At 52.0% G+C, this 20,327-nt stretch overlaps 1 protein-coding gene across 1 annotated transcript; it reads left to right on the forward strand.

Annotated features, from left to right (window-relative positions):
• Positions 1-786: 786 nt before the first annotated feature.
• LOC130024591 (vacuolar protein sorting-associated protein 33A-like) lies at positions 787-15,302 on the forward strand. Its single transcript, XM_056115302.1, has 6 exons — positions 787-813; positions 2,039-2,166; positions 3,319-3,505; positions 10,459-10,524; positions 14,188-14,340; positions 15,273-15,302. Exons 2-6 carry the CDS (start codon positions 2,138-2,140, stop codon positions 15,300-15,302), a joined length of 465 nt encoding a protein of 154 aa, XP_055971277.1. The 5' UTR covers positions 787-813; positions 2,039-2,137.
• Positions 15,303-20,327: the final 5,025 nt, after the last annotated feature.

The raw sequence follows: 20,327 nt of genomic DNA on the forward strand, positions 1-20,327 counted from the left end.
CCGATAGAGGGGGCGTTGTGCTCCCCGCCCCTGCGGCTCGGCTCTGGGAAGGAAAACGGGGGCGACTGGAGTCAGTATCAGCAGGACGAGCCCAGCCCCAGGTCCAGGCACTCCCTGCTGTCCCCGTGTGCGGGGTGGCGCTGCATACTTCCCTGGGTACCACTTCTCCCAGCTGCCCATTCCTCCACGGTTCGCGCAATCAGTTACGCCAAATGGGGAAAAAGGACCCTGGTGTCGCACAGGCGAAATGCTCACAGGCCGCTTGGCATTCGTCCTGGCCCCCAGTGACACCATCCTTGCCTAGGTAGAGGCGAAGGTCAGCTGGAGGCCTGACTCTCTCAGGAGCACATGACACTGTCCCAGCTTTCCAAATACTCTCTCAGAATTAAGATACCTATGGGATATCTACACGAGAGGTTTTCATTTGATTGACGCTGGATTATATGACGCCTGTTACATGCTGGGTTGAACGGTTCCCTTGGCAGTTCACCCACGGGGTTCATGACCCCAGTCTGACCCCAGGACACTGCATACACACTCTTTGTGGATGACAGTGAATGTGCTTCCGTGGCCAGTAGCGCCCCTTGCCCTGACACTGTTTTTCTTCAGGCCACGGAAAATGAGTGTGGTCAGCTATTGCTAACTGCAAGTTTTGTTTGTCCAGAGTTTGCAAATGACTGTTGTTTGCTGTTGGCCGTTATTGAAATCCCTTTTACTAAAAGAACGGGATGCTTCTCCCTCCCGCAGGCAATAGTTTGAGATGAGTATCTCACAGGACCATTTGGCTTGATTGCACAGTACTCACTTCTAAAGGTAAAAAGGTTTTGGTTATTATTATTTTTTTGAAACTGTCATTCTGGACTCTAGCAAGAGTAATATGATGTTCCACTTCTGGAGTAAGTGGTGTGCAGAGCTGTCTGGTTTTTAGAATCACTGATGCTGTTATGAGTGGTAAATGTTTTATCTTCTGTGGACCTTTTGTTTATTTATTTGAAGTAAAAAAAAAACATTTTATTTGGTGACCTTTAGAAAGAGGACGAGCGGAGAGAGAGTAACATTTCAGGAGAGACCGTGGGCTTTTCCAAAGACAGAGAGAGAGCCCCTACACACATCCCAACATTAAAAAGGATAGCACAAAAGTCCCCATCTCAAGGAGGGACCGCATTTGCTCGGCTACATGGGCACAAGCAGCTCAGGGGCTCGGGCAGCATAGGAGCCTTCAGTGGACCTTTCAAGGGTGGGTCTGCACCCCCCTCTTCTCCTTGACGGAGCGGCATGTCTTCTGATTGTTACTTCATGTGGATCAAAGTTTTTCAGACACGGGATTGGTTACTTCAGCCTGAATTTATACACCTGCCTTTGGGGAATCTAAATTTTTATCCTAAAGTGGTTTTGAATTTTATTTGGGGGCTCGTGCCAGGCAGTGCTCAGGACTTACTCCTGGCTTTGCACTTAGGATCACTCCTGGCAGTGCTCAGTGGACAGTATGGGGTGCTGGGGATAGAACCCCGGGTCAGCTGAATGCAAAGCAAGCACCTTCACCACTCTACTTTCTCCCTAGCCCCAGGTCTCCTGAGCACTGCCCCTGGGCACCTCCTGGTGGTGAGTCTTAGCAGTTCGATGAGGCTTGGCGCTGTGGTGGCAGTGATATCCCAGGCCACTCCAGTGGCCTCTCTTGGGATGCACATGGCAATGCTTGAGACCCTTGTGGTGCCAGGGGACGAAGTTGGCAGTCATGTGTCAGGCATGTACCGAAACCCCTGCATTCTCTGACTCAAAACTGAAGTCTACTGTGCTTTGGAGTGGGAGTGTTAGAACACCTGAGTTTTTGTTGTTGTTCTGTTTTGTCTGGGCCACCCCTGGCAGTGCTCAGACGTACCCCTAGCTCTACACTCAGGAATGACTCTTGGTGGTGTCTGGGGACGGTGTGGGAGGCCGGCAATCCAACCCGGGTTGGCTGCCTGCAGTGATATCTGAGTTAGGGTCGGCTGCTAAGCTTTAGGGGTTCTGTTCACCATTTGTATGTGTGCTTTCCTAGGAACATGAGGTGGAGAAAATATTCACACTCAAAGGAAGCCGCTTGCGCGCAGCGGATGTCAAGAATATAATTTTTTTCGTCAGAGCCCGGCTAGAACTGATGGATATAATTGCTGAAAATGTGCTTAGGTATCTGAGAACTGTTGCATGGTCCATACGGAATCATTCCTCTAGTGGTTTTAGTGCTCATCAGGACACCTTTGCTTGCCAGCGCTTTAGGAAGTGGATCTTTGGACAGATGTGAGAGTGTGTCGGAGGAGAATGGGGGGTCAGGAGTAGGATACTCTGCAGCCAGACAAGGATAGATCCTCGGAACCCAGTGTGGTCCCCAAGTCTTCCGGGAGTGACTTCTGAGTGCATAGCCAGGAGTTATCCCTGAGCACCTGCAGGTGTGGCCCAAAAACTATAAATAGAGAATGGGAAACTTTGTGCATTGGGGCTTGGGGAGGCAGGGCAAACCACAGAAACCCACTCTCTTAGGACAGTAGAAAGCTCCGGCCTGTCTCAGTAGAAGGACCCAGATTTTTTTATAAAAAGAAAAACAGCTAGTGGTTCTTCTTCAAGTACTGAATACCATATGCTCAAATTTCATAAGCAACGTCAGGAGAAGCTGATTAATATTTAATGCTGCAGCATCTATGGAGGAAGTGCACCAGCCCAGTCTGCATTACGTTTGATCGACATGGCCCCTAAGGACTTAAAAGCATGTGGAGTATTTGCGCAAGATCGGGCACGGTGTGGAGCAACCTTTTATTTTCCTAGAGACATCACTTGATTAAATAGAAACATTTTTTTCCTGCAAGAAACAGATGTCCATTGCAATAACCCTGAGAGGTTTTGGGTGTTTTTTCCCTCTTTTTGCGTGACACCCGGCAATGCACAGGGATTACTCCTGGTTCTGTACTCAGGAATTACCCCCGGTGGTGCTCAGGGGACCATATAGGATGCTGGGAACTGGGAATCGAATCCGAGTCGGCCGCGTGCAAGGCAAACGCCATACCCGCTGCGCTGTTGCTCCAGCCCCAACCCTGAGAGTTTTCATGTCCCATCAATGGCCCAAGAGAAAGCAGCACTGCCCCTTGGCAGAGCACAGGTCAGCGGTTTCCAGAAAAAGCATCACATCAAGAGAGCAGGAAAACTCGAATCTTGGGCCGAGTCAGTAGTGGGGGGTTAGCTCATAAGCGTCTCTTTAGAGCCCACTGTGTGTCAGGCACAGGTGGGGCCCTGGGGAGCAGTCCTCGCGTCGGGGCCTTGGGACAACGCACAGTCCTTCTCTTGCAGTGAAGACAGACATGGCTCCACAAGAGATTTCCACATTTTGTTTGTGCCCCGGCGTAACCTGCTGTGTGAGCAGCGGCTGAAGGACCTGGGTGTCCTGGGCTCCTTCATCCATAGGGAGGAGTACAGCCTGGACCTCATTCCCTTCGACGGGGACCTTCTCTCCATGGAGTCGGAGGGCGCCTTCAGAGTAAGTTCAGTGTTTGCCCTTTGAACTTGACACTCATTTCTGCCTCATTTGTGATGGTGACACTCACACTGGCATTTTAGTGATTCCTGGAAGTGTCCAGTTTCTTCCTTTTGGGGAGAGATGGGAGTTGGTCCACACCCAGCAGTGCTCAAGGTTTACTCCTTTTTCTGTGCTCAAGGATCACTCCTGCGCATGCTCGGGGACCATATGTGGTGCTGGGGCTAGAACCCAGATTGGCTGCGTGCAAGACCAGCGCCTTCCCCTGTGGTGTCTCTCCGGCCTCTGCTCCTCTTGCTTATGGAGAACCTCCCGTTCCAACAAATTGGCTTAAAATTGTTGTTGCCCTTACTGAATTCTCAAAAATCAATTGTCCTTAAATGTGTTGATTTCTGGTGTTTCTCTGCTGCTGTTCGATGTTTGTCCTTGTGCCCGTCCCACCCTGACTTGACTGTGGCTGTGGAGGAATCTTTGAGAGTGGAAGGCAGGGCCGCTCCAGCCAGAAAGAGTCAAGTCTGTCATTGCGTTTTTCCAGTTAGCCCTTTGTGAGTGATTTTGTTTCCATGACTCGCCTTTCCCCTTGATTGAGTCTTGGCAAGACCTGAAGACTTTTATCTTACATTTTCATTTTCTAGAAATAAAATTGCTTACATTTTTCATTCAAACTCTTGAGGTTCTGCAGTGTGACCTCAGGGCTGGGTGCAGGGTGTGCGGGAAATTCTGTTTCTCCCACACGCCCGGCCCAGCCCGTTTCCTACTGGTTATTTTCAGCACATATTTATTTGTGATTTATTTGAGATCTCCAAGCCTGCACGGTTTGGGACTAGACCTGTCAGTAGCTAGACAGTTACACCCTCCAACTGCCGTGTAACCCCAACAACGGCCAGGATCCAGAGATTATCACAACAAGCTCCCGGGAGTGCGTGGCCACGAACATAATTTACTTTTCTCTAAGTTTTCAGGGTACCTTAAATATCCAACCCACACGGCAGAGCCTGGCAAGCTATCCGTGGTCTATGCCAAATAGACCAAATTGATATGCCATATCCAGTAATAAATTGATCTCATTTCCCTAACCCTGAATATGCAGAGTCGAGAAGGATATGGAAGGAGAGGCTGATAAAACACCAAGGCAGACATAGGCTGCCAAAACGCAGAAAAACAAAAATGATTGTCTGTACTTTTAATGCTCGTACGCTGGCATCTACTGCATCCATTGAAGACCTTATGGTACAAGCGCGAAAGATCAAGTACGACATCATTGGTCTGACCGAAACGAGAAGACATCAATCCCATCATGCTGTTTTTGACACTGGAGAAGAACTGTTCCTTGGAACATGTGATAAAAGAGGTGTCGGTGGTGTTGGTATCCTTGTCAATACAAACTTAGTCATGAGCATTGATTCATTCGAATGCCTAACAACCCGAATCGGACGATTACACTTGAATAAATGTGGCTCACTACCGGAAGTTTCTATCTTTGTTGTCTATGCACCAACATCCAGTTATGGTGAAAGAGAAACTGAGAAATTCTACATGGAGCTGGAGAAGTTCTATAAAGAAGATCACACCTTCTACAAGATCATTGTCGGTGATTTTAATGCCAAGATAGGACCAAGAAGATCAGTCGATGAACTCCACATCGGAACCCATGGCCTGGAATGGAACGAACAGGGTGACAGACTGTTTGAGTTCATCATGTCAACCAAAACCTTCCATGGTAACTCACAATTCCAAAAGGCTGAATCTAAACGTTGGACATGGGAGTCTCCCGATGGACGGTTCCACAATGAAATAGACCACATCATATTCAATCGGCGGTTTTGCCTAACCGACGTTGCTTTTGTCCCAAAATTCCAAACAGGATCAGACCACCATCTTCTTAGTGCAAAATTCTACCTCACAGAATGAGGAGAAAAGAATGCAAGGTTTAAGAAGAGGACTCCCAGAACAACCACCAACTGGGAGCTCTTTGGCACTATTGCGGCAACATGGGAAGATGCCGTCATTGACAACATTGATGAGGAATACGGTCGAATGATTCAGCACCTCCATGATTGTGCAAGGAATGCCAAGAGATAGATAACCACAAAAAACCATCTTTCTTCGAACACTCTTGAACTTATTCGCCAACGTGGGTTGGCACATGCCTCAGGCAACCACAAGCGAACATCCAAACTGGCAAAACAGTGCAGAGAAGCCATCAAGGATGACCTCAAAAACAGGAGAGCAGCAGTACTGGTAGATGCAGCAGAAGCTGGGAAAAACATTCGTAATGCCCGCCTGTCCTTCACCAACTACAAAACCAAGATAACTGCCCTCCGACATCATGATGGATCTATCTCGTCTTCCAGAAGGGCAATGGAGAAGATTATTCATGACTTCTACTCAGATCTCTTTAATAGCCACATCGACTTGCCCACATACCACATACCACATGATGGATATGTCGTTCCCAATGTTCTCCCTTCCGAAATCCAACATGACATCTCGTCGGTAAAGAAACAAAGAGCACCTGGCCCAGGCAAGATCAGACCTGAACAACTGAAGAACTTACCATCAGTACTCATCAATACATTGGTTCAACTCTTCACACGCTACCTGTCTGAATGCAAGGTTCCATCCCAATGGAAAACCAGCAGGACTGTACTACTATACAAGAAATGAGACACCCACGACATTGGCAACTATCGCCCAATCTGCCTAATGTCTGTCATCTACAAACTATTCACTCGAGTCATCCTGAATAGGATTAGCAGAACGCTAAATGAAGGACAACCATGTGAACAAGCTGGATTCCGAAAAGGATTCAGTACCATCGACCATATCCACACAATAACCAAGCTCATTGAGGTATCTCGGGAGTTCAAGATGCCGCTCTGTCTAACGTTCATTGATTTAAAGAAGGCCTTTGATTCTGTTGAGACGGAAGCGGTCATGGAAGCCCTAGCCAATCAGGGCATACAAACTCAATACATCAGGATCCTTCGTGAGCTCTATTGTGGGTTCACTACCAAAATCTCACCATTCTACAAAGAAGTAATCATCCATATCAAGAGAGGGGTTCGGCAGGGTGATACCATTTCACCAAAACTCTTCAGTGCCACCCTCGAGAACATCATGCGACGATGGAATGGGAAAACATGGGAGTGAAGATAGATGGTCGGCAACTACACCACCTCCGCTTTGCTGATGACATCGTTCTAATAACACCAAACATCAGCCAAGCGGCACAAATGCTGAACGAATTTGACCGTGAATGTGGAAAGGTCGGACTACAGCTGAATCTTACGAAGACAATGTTTATGAGAAACAGCCTTGTTCCTGGCGCTCCATTCGCTCTCAACGGAACCACCATCTCCGAATGCAATGGTTATATATACCTAGGTCGAGAAATCAACATGATGAATGACCTGGCACCTGAGTTGCGCAGGAGGAAGAGAGCGGCTTGGAATGCCTTCAAGAGCATGGAAGAAATAACTAAAAGGACAAAGAACCTCCAGCTACGAACACATCTCTTTGATTCCACTATTCTTCCTGCATTAACATATGCCTCAGAGACCTGGACCCTACGAAAACTGGATGAGAACGCTATTCGTGTCTCTCAAAGAGGAATCGAAAGCACTATGCTTGGAATATCACGATTCACTCAAATGAGAGATAGAATCCGGAGTTCTGATCTTCGTCAACACTCAAGAATCAGGGACGCTGTCTCATTTGCCAAGACATCAAAAATCAGATGGGCTGGACACGTAATGAGGTTTACAGACAACCGCTGGACTAGAGCCATTACTGATTGGATTCCACGAGACATCAAAAGATCACGTGGACGCCCACCTATAAGATGGTCAGATTCCTTCGTCAAGACCCTAAATGATCGGTTTGAGGCTCTGCATGTTCCTAGAACGAACAGATACCATTTGGCTACGCTAGCACGCAACCGGGATGAATGGAGACATTACTGGCACCCGCTCGAATAAATCGATGAATAACGGGGATTAAGTGATTAAGTGATAAGTGATTTATTTGTTTGCTTTGCTTTGGTTTTTGCTTGGGGCCTCACCTGATGATGCTCAGGGGTTACTCTTGGGGGTCCTCAGGGGTCCATATTTGACTCTTTGATGCCAGGGAAGCACCTTCCCACTATACTATCTATCTGGCTCCCGGAGTTTTTCTTTTTTAAATATTGTCTTTTTCTGAAAGGTTGTGTTTTGTTTGCAAATATGATTTTATATGTTTTGTTTACTATCTTTATGACAGGGAGCACTTCTGAAAAATTTCTCTTTCAATGTGTCAGGTTGGCTCTTAGGGGTGCCCAGGCCAGAACTCTGGCTCTTTCTTCTGTGGGGTGAGGTTTCTCCATGCTGAGTCCCTTAAGATAATCTGTAGACCCAAAAGCATTGATTTATTTGAGTTTTCACCCAGATGTTTTTCCTATGGCACATTCTTCACTGGAAATAGGGAAAATTGGGCATGGCTAGAGTTCTGGCAGTCCGAGTGGGGACCCCCCCCCCCCAAGTGTGTAACCACCACCTAGAGTGTGCGACCCTCAGCCTCAGCAAGAAAGGGAGGGAAAGGGAAAATAAATACCGGAATGAAGGGGAAGATGCAAGGGGGAAACACATCAGCTTGATAATGTCTTCTAAAAACGGCGTACCGGACCAGAGAGATAGTAATGTGGGTAGGGCACTTGCCTTGTCCCTTGCAGACCCGGGTTTGTTCCCTGGCACCCCATACGGTCCCCCAAGACCCGCCAGGTATGACCCCCAGTGCCAATCCAGGGAGTCAGCCGGAACCCGTGCACGGCCCCAATGCTCCCAGTGCCTGTCTGCGCCCTCTGCGCCCTCTATCATTGGAAGCTTGTGCAGGTGTGTTTGAGACGCGACCAAGTTTCCCTGCATTCCTTGGGCGTGTGAGTTGATTTGCGGTGCTGCTGCTGCTGCTGGTCTCAAGACACGACCTTTCGAGAACGCAGGTGCATCACCAGATTTCCGGGCACCATTTCCCCTCGGCATGTTGGTCTCAGCTGCACCTTAAGAGAAAGAACCTGGGGCTCGCTTGGGTTTTGGGCTGCTGTCACCCAGCTCCCTGTGGGTTTGCTCACGTCTCTGGGCTTCATCCTGTGGAATCCAGGACTTTCCTGGGCTCCCCAATGGTCTCTCCCCACCCCAGTCATGAAGCAGGGAGGGGCTTGCATGGCCTTGTTTGGTGACAGGACACAGGCCTGCATGCCCCTGTGTGGTGACAGGACAGGGGCCTGCCCGGCCCTGTGTGGTGACAGGACTAGGGGTTCGCCTTCCATCCGAGCCATTGCAGGTCTGGGAGCGGCCTCTCTGCTCCCTTTCCCAGTCAGCAGTGTGTACGCGTTGAGGAAGCGGCTTGGTCACCCCAGCTGAGGATAGGAGCTTTCTCAGTCACACCCAGGGTTGCTCCTGGCCCTGCGTGGGGGGGGCAAGGCCATCCCAAATGACAGACCCCAGACAGTTCGTTGCCACGGGCCCCACATCCGCCCGTGGATGCTGCATTCACGCCCTCTCTCCCGCCCTGAGCCACGACGGCCCCCGAGCCCGCATCACCTGGGGAGCCCCGAGTTCAGGACAGGAGGGACCCACACACCACCAGTTATGACCCTAGTGGCTGTTAAGGAGGAATTCCAAGGGCTGGAGCTAAATACATTCGGAGGGCATTTTCCTTGCACGCATCTGACCCAGGTTCAATCCCCGGCATCCCATATGGTCCCCGAAGCATCACCAGAATAATTCCTGAGTGCAGAGCCAGGGGTATCCCCTGAGCCTCACCGGGTGGGAGTTGTTAGAGGTGTCTCTGTAGTAATACGCCGTTTTTCAAAATGAATGTTTTGTTTGGGTGCTCGGGGCTGGGCAGGGCCAGGCAGGAGCCGGCTTAGCTGTCCGCAGGCAGACACAGTTCCCTCTCTGAACAGTCACCTGTGCCCCTGAGCAGTTTGAAAGAGGCCCCCTAATGCTTTCCTTCCACTGAATCTTCCTCTCTGCTCTGCTCCAATGCGGAGTTTCTGGTCCTTTTCTGAGGACTCTTTGGACATCCCGACCATGATATTTTGGACTGAAGTGTGAGGCTGCACCCCAGACTTGGCAGAGACATCCTACGTGATCTTTGGGGATGTTATGCTCAATCTGGGCCAGGCTCTCTCGGAGGTCTCCCTCTCTACCCCGCCCTCAGTCTGCACCCCTCGTCCTCATGCCTCTGCGGTGCATGCCTGTTGGCTGCTGCCTTAGACAGGGTCAAAGATTCCACAATGAGGGGCCGGAGCAATAGCACAGCAGGTAGGGTGTTTGCCTTGCATGCGGCCGATGCTGGTTCGATTCCCAGTATTCCATATGGTCCCCCGAGCACCACTAGGAGTAGTTCCTGAGTGCATGAGCCAGGAGTAACCCCAGTGCATTGCCGGGTGTGACCCAAAAAGAAAAAAGATAAAAAGAGAGTCCCGCGATGGGCACCAGCAGTGCCGCCCCATCAGGTGGAGTGCAGGTGAAGCGCGTTGCGTGAGTTCCCTCCTCTGCTCTCTGCACTTGCTGGATGAAGGGATTGAGGCACAGGAGAGATCTTGAGGCCCCGCTGGCGACCATGTGTGCTCTGTCAGCCCTGCTGAACCACCCGGCTGGGCGGCGCGTGCGTGCTCTTTGCTCTTTCTGGGCCAAAGATGTTTCTTTTTGTCTGTGTGTTACATGGACCTTGTGGCCCTTCTCCGAGACCGTGGCTGCCCTCCTGCTGTCCCCTGTGACACTCGCTGCTGTATGTGGGAGAGGCTGCCTGTCCTTCTACAAGCCCAGAGTGTTCTGCTGTGTGGTCACGCGGGCAGGCGGAGGCCAGCCTTTCCTCGCCCGCCCAGCAATGCTTGCCCCCAGTAGAGATGCTGCCTTGAGGCCTCGGTGCTGACTCACAGAGCCTGTGCCCACACGCCTGGCCCTCTCCCACAGGAGTGCTACCTGGACAGCGACCAGACGGGCCTGTACCACGCGACCAGGGGCTTGATGACCCTGCTGGCCTGTACGGGACCATCCCCTAGATCTTCGGCAAGGGCGAGTGCGCCAGGGTGAGCTGGGGCGGGGAGGGAGTCCTCTCTCCTGCGGGTGGGGTTTGGGGCTCCACCTCGCAGTGCTCTTGGCTCTGTGCTCGGGCCACCAAAATGAGTCTGTCTGCGTGCAAGGCGTGACCCCTGGCCCCTCTGCTGTCTCCCAGCCCTCTTTCCTTTTCTCTTTTCTGTTCTTTATCTTTTCTTTTCCATCCCTACTCTCCCTCCCTCTCTCGCCCTCTCCCTCCTCCCGCCCTCTCCATACCCTGCAGTGCTCGGGGCTCACTCCTGGCAGGGTTTGAGGGATCGTACGTGGTGCCAGGAATTGAACCTGTGTCAGCCACCTGCAAGGCAAGCATCCTACCGACCATACTGTCTCGGAACTATCTTGTTTTATTTTATTGTTCCCTTTTTTTCCGCCTTATTTTTAAATTTTGGATTGCCGGGCACCTTTTAGCTTCATTTTAAAATCCGCCCATTGCTAAAAAGTCTCTCCCTGATTCTGTACTTTGTTCCCAGCAAGTGGCCAATATGATGATGAGGATGAAGAGAGAGTTTACAGAAAGTCAGAATTCAATATTTCCTGATTTTGATAACCTCTTGTTGCTTGATTGGAATGTGGATTTATTAACACCACTTGCAACTCAGCCGACATACGAAGGACACATCGATGAAATTTATGGCATCCAGAACAGTAAGTGAAGTGACATCATTTACTAATAGGTTAGCTGAGTAAAATCAATCTCAAAAGTGTCTGTTTTTAAAGGTGTGGCCTTTGTGGGTAAGTCAGAATACTTGAAAATGTCAGGCACTGACTTTCAGCCCAAGGTTAAAGCGAGCTCGAGCCAGGACACCATCGGGGAAACCGAGGCTAAGGCCTTGTGCAGAGGGCCATGCGGTGTATAGCCCCGCTGCTCGGGCCGCCCAAGGAGGCATGAGGAATAGAGCGTTTCTGAGGGGTGCCTGGGTCCGAGGTCAGGGGGGTTTGGCCCCGGATGTTAGATTCTGTAGCATTTCAGATCTGAGTGGGGGCTAGGAAGGCTCATGGGGCTAGTGCCAGGCGCACAGCCAGCGCTCGGTGCCATCCGCGCTCCTGCCTCGTCCAGTGAGCACTGAGCCGGGAGTAGCTCCTGCTGGAATACAGTCTGAGAAGTTTCCCACAGTCTGATTCGTGTCTTTTGTTCAGAACAGGGAGCCCCAGGCCGCAAGAGGGGTAACTCCGGCGCCTTCAGGAGTGGCCCTGGCCGGGGGCTGGGGAAACAGCCCTGGGGATAGAGCCCAGGTCTGGAAGGACAGGGATGCAGCTAACTGCATGGGGTCTCTCTGCGGACACAGAGCCCTGCAGCTGCTGAGTGCTGGCCGAGTGCAGACAGTGCTGTCTGTCCAGTGTGCCAAGCTAGTTATCGCAGAGTGGATTGCGATGGCGTGTGTGTGTGTGTGTGTTCGTGTGTATTAGTGTGTATGTCACTGCAGTGGTGAATGCGTGGCTCAGTGACAGCGGCCACGGAAGCAGAACAGGACCACACATGGAGGCATTTCCACACAACAAAGCGTTTTTCTGCTCTTTCAGGATTATGGGGGTGTTTCCGGTTGTTTTTTACCAGTTGTTCCGAAGGATAACTTCTTAAGTTGCTTCCTTTTGTGGGGACAGTCGTAAGCAGTGCCCAAGGGACTGTGGGGCTGATCTCGGTGATTTTCTGCTCTGTGGGGCCAGTCTGTGGCCCTGGAGCCACCGGGTTGTGCCTGGCAGCAGCTGGGGGTGATGCCACACACACAGCCCCTCCCCAGACTCCTGCTCCAAGGTTTCACTGGCACGGGAGCACCCCGTGAGAGGGGTCCCTGCCTCCTGGTGCTTCTGCAAGTCCTTCGAGGGATCTAGCAGAGGTGCTAGGGTTTTGGGTGCAGAGGTGTCAGAGATGGGGCTCGTGGGGTGCCTCCGTGGGGAAGGAGTTTCGGGAGCTCACAGTCTCTTCACATCACACACTTACTTCTGGTCAAACATTTAATTAAGGGAGAGGGCTGGAGTGATAGTACAGTGGGTAGGGCGTTTGCCTTGCACACGGCTCAGCCCGGGTTCAATTCCCAGCATCCCATATGGTGCCCTGAGCACCGCCAGGAGTAATTCCTGAGTGCAGAGCCAGGAGTGACTCCTGTGCATTGCTGGGTGTGACCCCCCCAAAAAGAAACCATTAAGAGAAATCTTAAAAACAAGGAGAAATTGGGCTTCCCCATAACCCCCCAGCTCTGCGCCCGTGGCTGGACCGAGGGCGATGGCAGGCCCGTGCAGGAGCTGCGTGCAGGCTGCCTGGGCCAGCGGCTGCCCCTCTGCTTTGAGCTGGAATGCGAGGTCTTGCCGACCTCGTGTATCTCAGCATGTGCTCAGGCCCCGGGTCCCGCGGCCACCGTGGCGTGCTGTCTCCAGACGCTGGTGCCCGGGCTGTTCCGAGGGGCTTAGGATTTGGAAAGCATCCGAGAAGTATTTTTCTTCCGTCAGTCACTTTCTCTCCCCACATTCTCCAATGCAGGAGTTCTTGTTGTTGCTTTATGATTCTCAGCACCCACCCCACAGTGCTCAGGGCCCACATGGGGCAGTGCTCAGAGGAACATACAGCTGGACTTGAGCGTGCGCTGCCCCCGATGACCCGTCTCTCTGGACCCACAGCAGTTGGAGCTGATTGTGTGTAGACACGTCGGGATTTGTGTTGAAAGTGGAGGAGATGATTTTTTGAAAGGAACCAACTTGGAGCTAGAGGCAGTGCAGCAGTTAGGGTGAGTTTGGTCCCCAGGACCGCATATGGTTCCCCCAGTCACTGCCAAGAATTAGCCCAGAGCACAGAGCCAGGAATAAGCCTTGAGCACTGACAGGTTTGGCCCAAAAATCAGAGAAAGGAAACAGAAAGGAAAGAAGCCGTCGGAGCTGTCTCCTGCCCTCAAGCACACTTCCATGCTGAGATGATTCCTGGGATCTTGTTTTTTTTTTTTTTTTTTCTTTTTCTTTTTCTTTTTCGGAGAGTGTCTTCCCTGCATGGCAAAGCCTGGCAAGCTACCCATGACGTGTTCTATATGGCAAACAAAGTAACAAGTCTCAAAATGGAGACGTTACTGGACCCGCTTGAACAAAATCGATGAACAATGGGAGGACAGTGACAGGGGTCACACTTGGCAATGCACAGGGGTAACTCCTGGTGCTGCACTCAGGAGTTACTCCTGGCGGTGCTCAGGAGGGCATATGGGATGCTGGGAATCGAACCTGGGTCTGCCCCATGCAAGGCAAACACCCTCCCTGCTGAGCTATCACTCCTGCCCCATCCTGGGCTCCACTTGGCTTGTTGAAATGGTGGTATAGACGGCATGCACTTGCACGCACCAGCAGGACAGACAGTGGGCCGCCCTGGGGCATGTTTCCTCGGGTGGCCCCATCCTGAGTTCGGTTAAGGCTGGCAGTGGCAGGAGGCGTCCCGCGGACCAGGCCAGGGAAGCCGTGCGTGAAAAGCGTGAGTGTCCTACGCAGGTGTGCATCTAGTGACTCAAAGCCCAGTGCTCTCCCCTGACAGGAAGTCTCTGGAGTCTCACTTGGGGTGTCCCCTCCCGTGCAGGTCATGTAAAGCTGCCACCCGAGAAATTCGTCCTGTAGAGGCAGGGTGATATGCAGGACCTGCCCACAGAGGCCAAGAAGCTGCCGCTGGACTCAGCAGAGGAGCTCTACGCCGAGATCCGAGACCGCAACTTCAACGCCGTGGGCGCTGTGCTCAGCAAGAAGGCCAAGGTCATCTTGGCCACCTTTGAGGTGACTGGGGCCTGGGGCCAGGCGGCAGGCGGGCTGTGCGCGCCCGGGGAAAGGTGGTGCCAGGCCCTCTCCTGGTGTCAGGTCCTTTGCCAGTCATTGTCTGCACTCCCGGTCCCTCCCTCCTTCCTCCCAGCCGCTGGATATAGGGAAAATTGGGTATGGCTGGAGTTCTGGCAGGCCGAGTGAGACCCCCCCCCCCCGACGTGAGTAAGCACCACCTACAGGGTGCGACCCTCAGCCTCAGCGAGAAAGGGAGGGAAAGGGAAAATAAATACCCGAATGAAGGGTAAGATGCAAGGGGGAAACACATCAGCTTGATAATGTCTTCTAAAAACAGCGTACCAGGGCCAGAGAGATAGTAAGGTGAGTAGGGCACTTGCCTTGCCCCTGGTAGACCCGGGTTCATTCCCAAGCACCCTATACGGGCCCCCAATCCCTGCCAAGTGTCACCCCCAGTGCCAAGCCAGGGAGTCAGCCTGAACCCGTGCACTTCCCCAACGCTTCCGGTGTCTGTCTGCGCCCTCTGCGCCCTCTGCCATTGGAAGCTTGTGCAGGTGTGTTTGAGACGCGACCGCGTTTCCCTGCATTCCTTGGGCATGTGAGTTGATTTGTGATACTGCTGCTGCTGGTCTCAAGACACGACCTTTCTAGAACGCAGGTGCATCGCCAGATTTCCGGGCACCTTTCCCCCTCAGCATGTTGGTCTCAGCAGCACCTTAAGAGAAAGAACCCGGGCCTCGCTTGGGTTTTGGGCTGCTGTCACCCAGCTCCCTGTGGATTTGCCCATGTCTCTGAGCTTCAGCCTGTGGAATTCAAAACTTTCCTGGGCTCCCCCGATGGTCTCTCCTCACCCCAGTCATTGAGCAGGGAGGTGCTTGCATGCCCTTGTGTGGTGACAGGACATGGGCCTGCCTGCCTCTGTGTGGTGACAGGACAGGGACCTGCCCGACCCTGTGTGGTGACAGGACTCGGGGTTCACCTTCCATGCGAGTCATAGCAGGTCTTGGAGAGGCCTCTCTGCTCCTTCTTTTCCCAGTCAGCAGTGCAGAAGCGTTGAGGAAGCGGCTTGGTCACCACAGCTGAGGGTAGGGGCTGTCTCGATCACACCCACGGTCGCTCCTGGTCCTGCGCGGGTGGGGTGGGGTCATCCCAACAGACAGACCCGAGACAGTTCGGAACCAAGGGCCCCACATCCCCCTGTGGATGCTGCATTCTCGTCTTCTCTCCTGCCCTGAGCCACGATGGCCCCCGAGCCTGCATCCTGGGGGTGTGCGGGGAAGCCACGGCTCAGCTCATCTGAGCTGCTCTCAGGGGCCCGCACTCCGGGTAGTCTGCTCGAGGGACCCCAGAACTTGGGCACCCTGGCGTGCCTCATGTGAGCAGTCAGATTGGGCTCAAGGCGCTGGGGGGCTCGCCCCGCCCGGGTGGAGATTGCCAAGGGCCCCGGCGCCCTCACCAAGGTCCATCTCTGAGGCTTCCTCGTGTGAATATGAGGGATCTTCCAGCAGTCACAGGACGGAGTCTGCTGCTTGTGTCCGACCCCCCCCCCCCCACACACACACAGAGGCTGATTTTTATGTAACTTCCTCATAGAACGGTGTGCGGTGCTGCCCGAGGGGAACAAGGGGTCCTCAGTGTCCTAAAGGGGGAAAATGACCCAAATTGAGGTGCTTCCTGTGTGCCAGTGTCCCATCACGCCACAGCTCCCAGGGCTGGTGTTTCCCTGTCCAGAAGATGCTGGACAGACGTGAGCCAAAGCTCTAGCTGGGAGGAAGCATTTGTACCGCGGGATGAAATAGAACTGCCTTTGAGTCAAGCTGACATTTTCAAGAAATACAAAACAGACTTTTTCCCCCCATTTTTAGTACCAGAGCAGATAACCCCCAAGGTTATTTGCTTCCCTGAAAGATATTTAGCTTGCCCTTTCAAAGTTCATTTAGAGCAGATCTTGGCGTTCAATCCGAGTTGGGTGCTAACCGAGGTCAGAGTGTTTGCTTATTTGTGGCCTTCTTTGTCTCTTAAGAGGAACCGTAGTTAGAGGCCACCAGAGAAAACAAAACACAAGCACCCACTTCCTCCCAGCTTGGTTCCTCTGTTCTCAACCCCCGGCCATTTGTCTATGCATCTTCCCCAGAACAGGCGGGGGACAGAGGTAGAAGGAAGGTCTGAGAAGCCCCTGCATGGTGCTCCCCGAGCAGTGCTCCCCATCTTTGTGACTTCTGTTGAGATTCTGAAATGAGTCATCAGGTGCTAGTGACAAATGTGTCATGTACGGCATGACACAAAGGTGGAGTTTGTGCCATCAGTTCCCATGGTGGGAGAAGGTCGGGTTTTGGGGGTCAGTGGCAGGAGGATATGACCCATAGCATGTCAGATTTATCTCGGGTGGGGGAAAACGGGTCGTTTGGGGAGAAGTGTGCTTGGGGTACAGATTTGCCGCGTTTTTCTGGATTTCTCTCTCTCTCTCTCTCTCTCTTTTTTTATGTAGGAGTTCTGCTATTTATCCAGCCACTGATTAGCTGATTGAATTGTGCATGAACTCCATCTTACTTTTTTTTTTTCACTTTTTATGATTTTATTTATTGAATCACCATGAGAGCAGTTACAAAGCTTTCAGGTCTAAGTTTCGGTCATACAATGAAACAGCCGTACCATCACCAGTGCCCATACTCTACCCCCAACAACCTCAGTATATCCCCATCCCACACCCTCCCCCTACCAGTGGGGCAGATGATTTCCACATTACTCTCTCTCTACTTTGATGACATTCAATATTTTAACACCAGACCCACCATTATTATTTGAGATTTTGCCCCAACACTCAGATCTGCTGAAAAGGCAACAGGAGACAATTTGTTTCCTATTTCTGGTTATGAATAACACATGATGTTTCATGGCTGTAGTACTGGCCGCACAATTTTGAAATTCCGAAATTTGAACACTTAAATCTGGAGGGATTTCTGCCAAAACCTGCTGGGTTCCTGAGAATTGCTCCTGAGTCTCTGGGATCATGGTCGTTAAGCAGCTTGATCAGGAACCAGAAAGGCCGTCTGTGGACAATGACTTGGGGTCTCTTGGGGACGGGGAGGACAGGACTTGCTCCACCACCATCCTGTGAGGCCCAACAAGTTTTGTCACTGAGGTCCCAAGCTTGACTGTCCAGTGGCCTCTGGAGGATGGCGGCCACCGGGCCACCAGAGGAAACAGGCCAAGGCATGAAACCGTGGGCCCAGCACAGCAGGGACCAGACGCATTTCTGCCAAAAGCCACTGGGTTTCGAGATTTGTTTCTGAGTCTCTGGGATCATGGCCATTAAGCAGTTCATTCAGGACCCAGGGAGGCCATGCCTCCAATGATACAGCTGAGCCGGAGGTGATTTGTGGGTGTGTTTCCCACGTACCTAACTTTTGACCGTTTACTTTCTTGGTAAACTTTGCCCCAAGTTTTTGGGGTCTGGCCAAAGGCACAACAGCAATTTGGGGGTATCTGGAAGTGTGGAGGCGCCATCAGGCTGCTGATGAACTCGCCTCACAGGTACAGTGTTTTTTGTTTGTTTGTTTGTGTTTTTATGTAGAAGTACTGCTATTTATTCAGCCACTGATTAGCTGATTGAATTGGGCATGAACTCCACTGTCAAAAACTACGCACGCAGAAGGTTGTGTGTTCGTGGGCTCTCTGGACGGCTCTATCTCACCGCCTGTGTTCAGTGCCCTAGAGCCACTGTGTGTGGCCTGCATCGGGATGGTTGTTGGCCAAGGGCAGATGAAGGAAGAGATGAGGGCAAGACTGGTTGATTTTTGTAGCAGTTTATTACAAGGAAGTTTATCCCATAGAAGAAATTTATGTTATGGAGGGCCTAGATTCTCTCAAGCACAAGTTCTCCTTGCTAGTCTCTTAGTAGTCCATCTTTCAGCCCTGCTCTTTCATTCTCCAGCTCCCTTCTAGTCTGGGCTGACACTCCACCCAGTCAGGTAGCCAAGTCAACATAAGAAAGCCCTTCCTGACTGCTCAAGGGCAAGATACCTCTTAAGGTGTTTTTCTCTTTTCCTCAGTCCAATAAACTATCAACTATTCCTGAGGTTGTGCAGGAAGGACAGAACAGTGTTATCCTACACTCCACCTTACTTTTTTTTCCATAATTTTCTTTCTTTCTTTCTTTCTTTCTTTCTTGCTTGCTTGCTTGCTTCCTTTCTTTCTTTCTTTCTTCTTATATTTATTTATTGAATCACTGTGGGAAAAGTTGCAAAGCTTTCAGATTTAAGTCTCAGTCATACAATGATCAAACACCGTTTTCTTCAACCTTCACCAGTACTCATTTTTCACCACCAAGAACCCCAATATACCCCACCTCCCACCCACCCAATGCCTATGAGGCAAATGATTTCTAATTAACTCTTCTCTACATTGATTACATTCATTATTTTGACAAAAGATGCACCATGATTGCTTAGAATTTACCCCCCAACAATCAGAATGGCTGAAAAGGCATTGTGAAATACATTGTTTTCTATATAAAGTTCGGAGTTCCGGGGCTGGAGAGATAACACAGGGGTAGGACGTTTGCCTTTCACGTGGCCAACCCGGGTTCGAGTCCCAGCATCCATATGTTCCCCTGAGCAATGCCAGGAGTAACTCCTGAGTGCAGAGCCAGGAGTAACTCCTGAGTGCAGAGCCAGGAGTAAACCCTGTGAGTGCAGAGCCAGGAATAACCCTTGTGCATCGCCAGGTGTGACCCAAAAAGCAAAAAAAAAAAAAAAAAGTTTGGAATTCCTCCCCTCCAAACACAGGTGTGATGCCCTGTGTTTCGTTGAGCAAGCAGAAGGAAAGCAAAGAGCTTGGGCCCAGTGGTTGATGCAGATTGCTGGGCCAGGCCGTCGATCAAGGGAGATTTGGGGATCTCTGGGACCCATCCTCGGGCCCAGTGCTCTCCGGGGCCCCTAGCTTGGTCGTGTCCTACGAGTTGGGGGTGAGCCTGGCCTTTGGGCTCGCGTTGTGTTTGGACGGGCAGGTGGGGGTGTTCAGGGCCCAGCTGCTGACACCTGATCCCGCCCTGGCCAGGTGGGAGGACGGAGATTGGCAGCTGGCCCCTGAGATGCCCAAGATAAGCAGTCAAGGAGATAACCAGAGTCAATCCCAGTCGAGCTGGGTGATAGGCTGAGATAATGCACAGAGCCACTGAGGCAGATCCTGTCTGGAGACACTCGGGCACCTTGATCGCAGGCAGGCCTGACCTGGCGGGGGGCGGGGGCGAGTTGGCACCAACCTCGGCGTTTCCGTGGCTCGGAGCTTCCGTGCCCTTCGGCTTGCTCTGCTGTAGTTTTGTTTTTGGGTCACACCTGGACGTGCTCCGGGGTCACTCTTGGCTCTGCACTCAGGACTTACTCCTGGAGGTGCTCGGGGGTCCCTATGGGATGCCGGGATTGAACCCGGGTCAGTTGTGTGCAAGGCAAATGCCCTCCCCGCTGTACTAGACTTCTGGCCCCAAGGCCCAAAACTTAAAGAAAAATCCTTGCTGGGGTTTCCCCGTCCCTGGCGTCCTGTCAGCCTCCTGGGTCTGCACACGGCTTGTGCGACTGCCTCGAGTGGCCAGTGACAAGGGCGCCTGCGTGTCCTCCTGCTCCCCAGGGCTGCTCTCTGCCCGGTGCTCCCGGCCCTGCAGTCCTCAACTCCTGCCCTGTGTTCACTCCTCCTTTCTGTGGTGTCCCCCTCCTCTCTCGGTGGCCCTCCCACTGGGGTCACCCCCCTTCCTGCGTGGTACTGGGACAGCAGAGTTGCCGGGTTTGTGCCGGCTTTGTGCCAGGTGCATGGTTGACCCCGGGGGCTTGGATTCAGGACCTCATGCTTGTGAGGCAGTGCTCAAAACCCCCTCTTGTACATTCCTCCCCTCCAAGCTGAAGGAACGGACTTGACCCATGTTCAGGCTCACACTTCTGCTTCCTGCCGAATCACTGCCGGCCGCTAGCAGGCCAGAACCCGTGTGCCACGCC

This window comes from Sorex fumeus, unplaced genomic scaffold (assembly GCF_029834395.1).
Source record: "Sorex fumeus unplaced genomic scaffold, SorFum_2.1 ptg000029l, whole genome shotgun sequence".
Classification (NCBI taxonomy): Eukaryota; Metazoa; Chordata; class Mammalia; order Eulipotyphla; family Soricidae; genus Sorex; species Sorex fumeus.

Excerpts from the sequence above, each read along its gene's own strand:
- LOC130024591 (XM_056115302.1), top strand. The coding sequence starts at position 2,138 with ATGGATATAATTGCTGAAAATGTGCTTAG. Across the intron at positions 2,167-3,318 it reads ATTGCTGAAAATGTGCTTAG|TGAAGACAGACATGGCTCCA; the intron begins GTATCTGAGAAC and ends CTTCTCTTGCAG. Across the intron at positions 10,525-14,187 it reads GGGGCTTGATGACCCTGCTG|AGGCAGGGTGATATGCAGGA; the intron begins GCCTGTACGGGA and ends TTCGTCCTGTAG.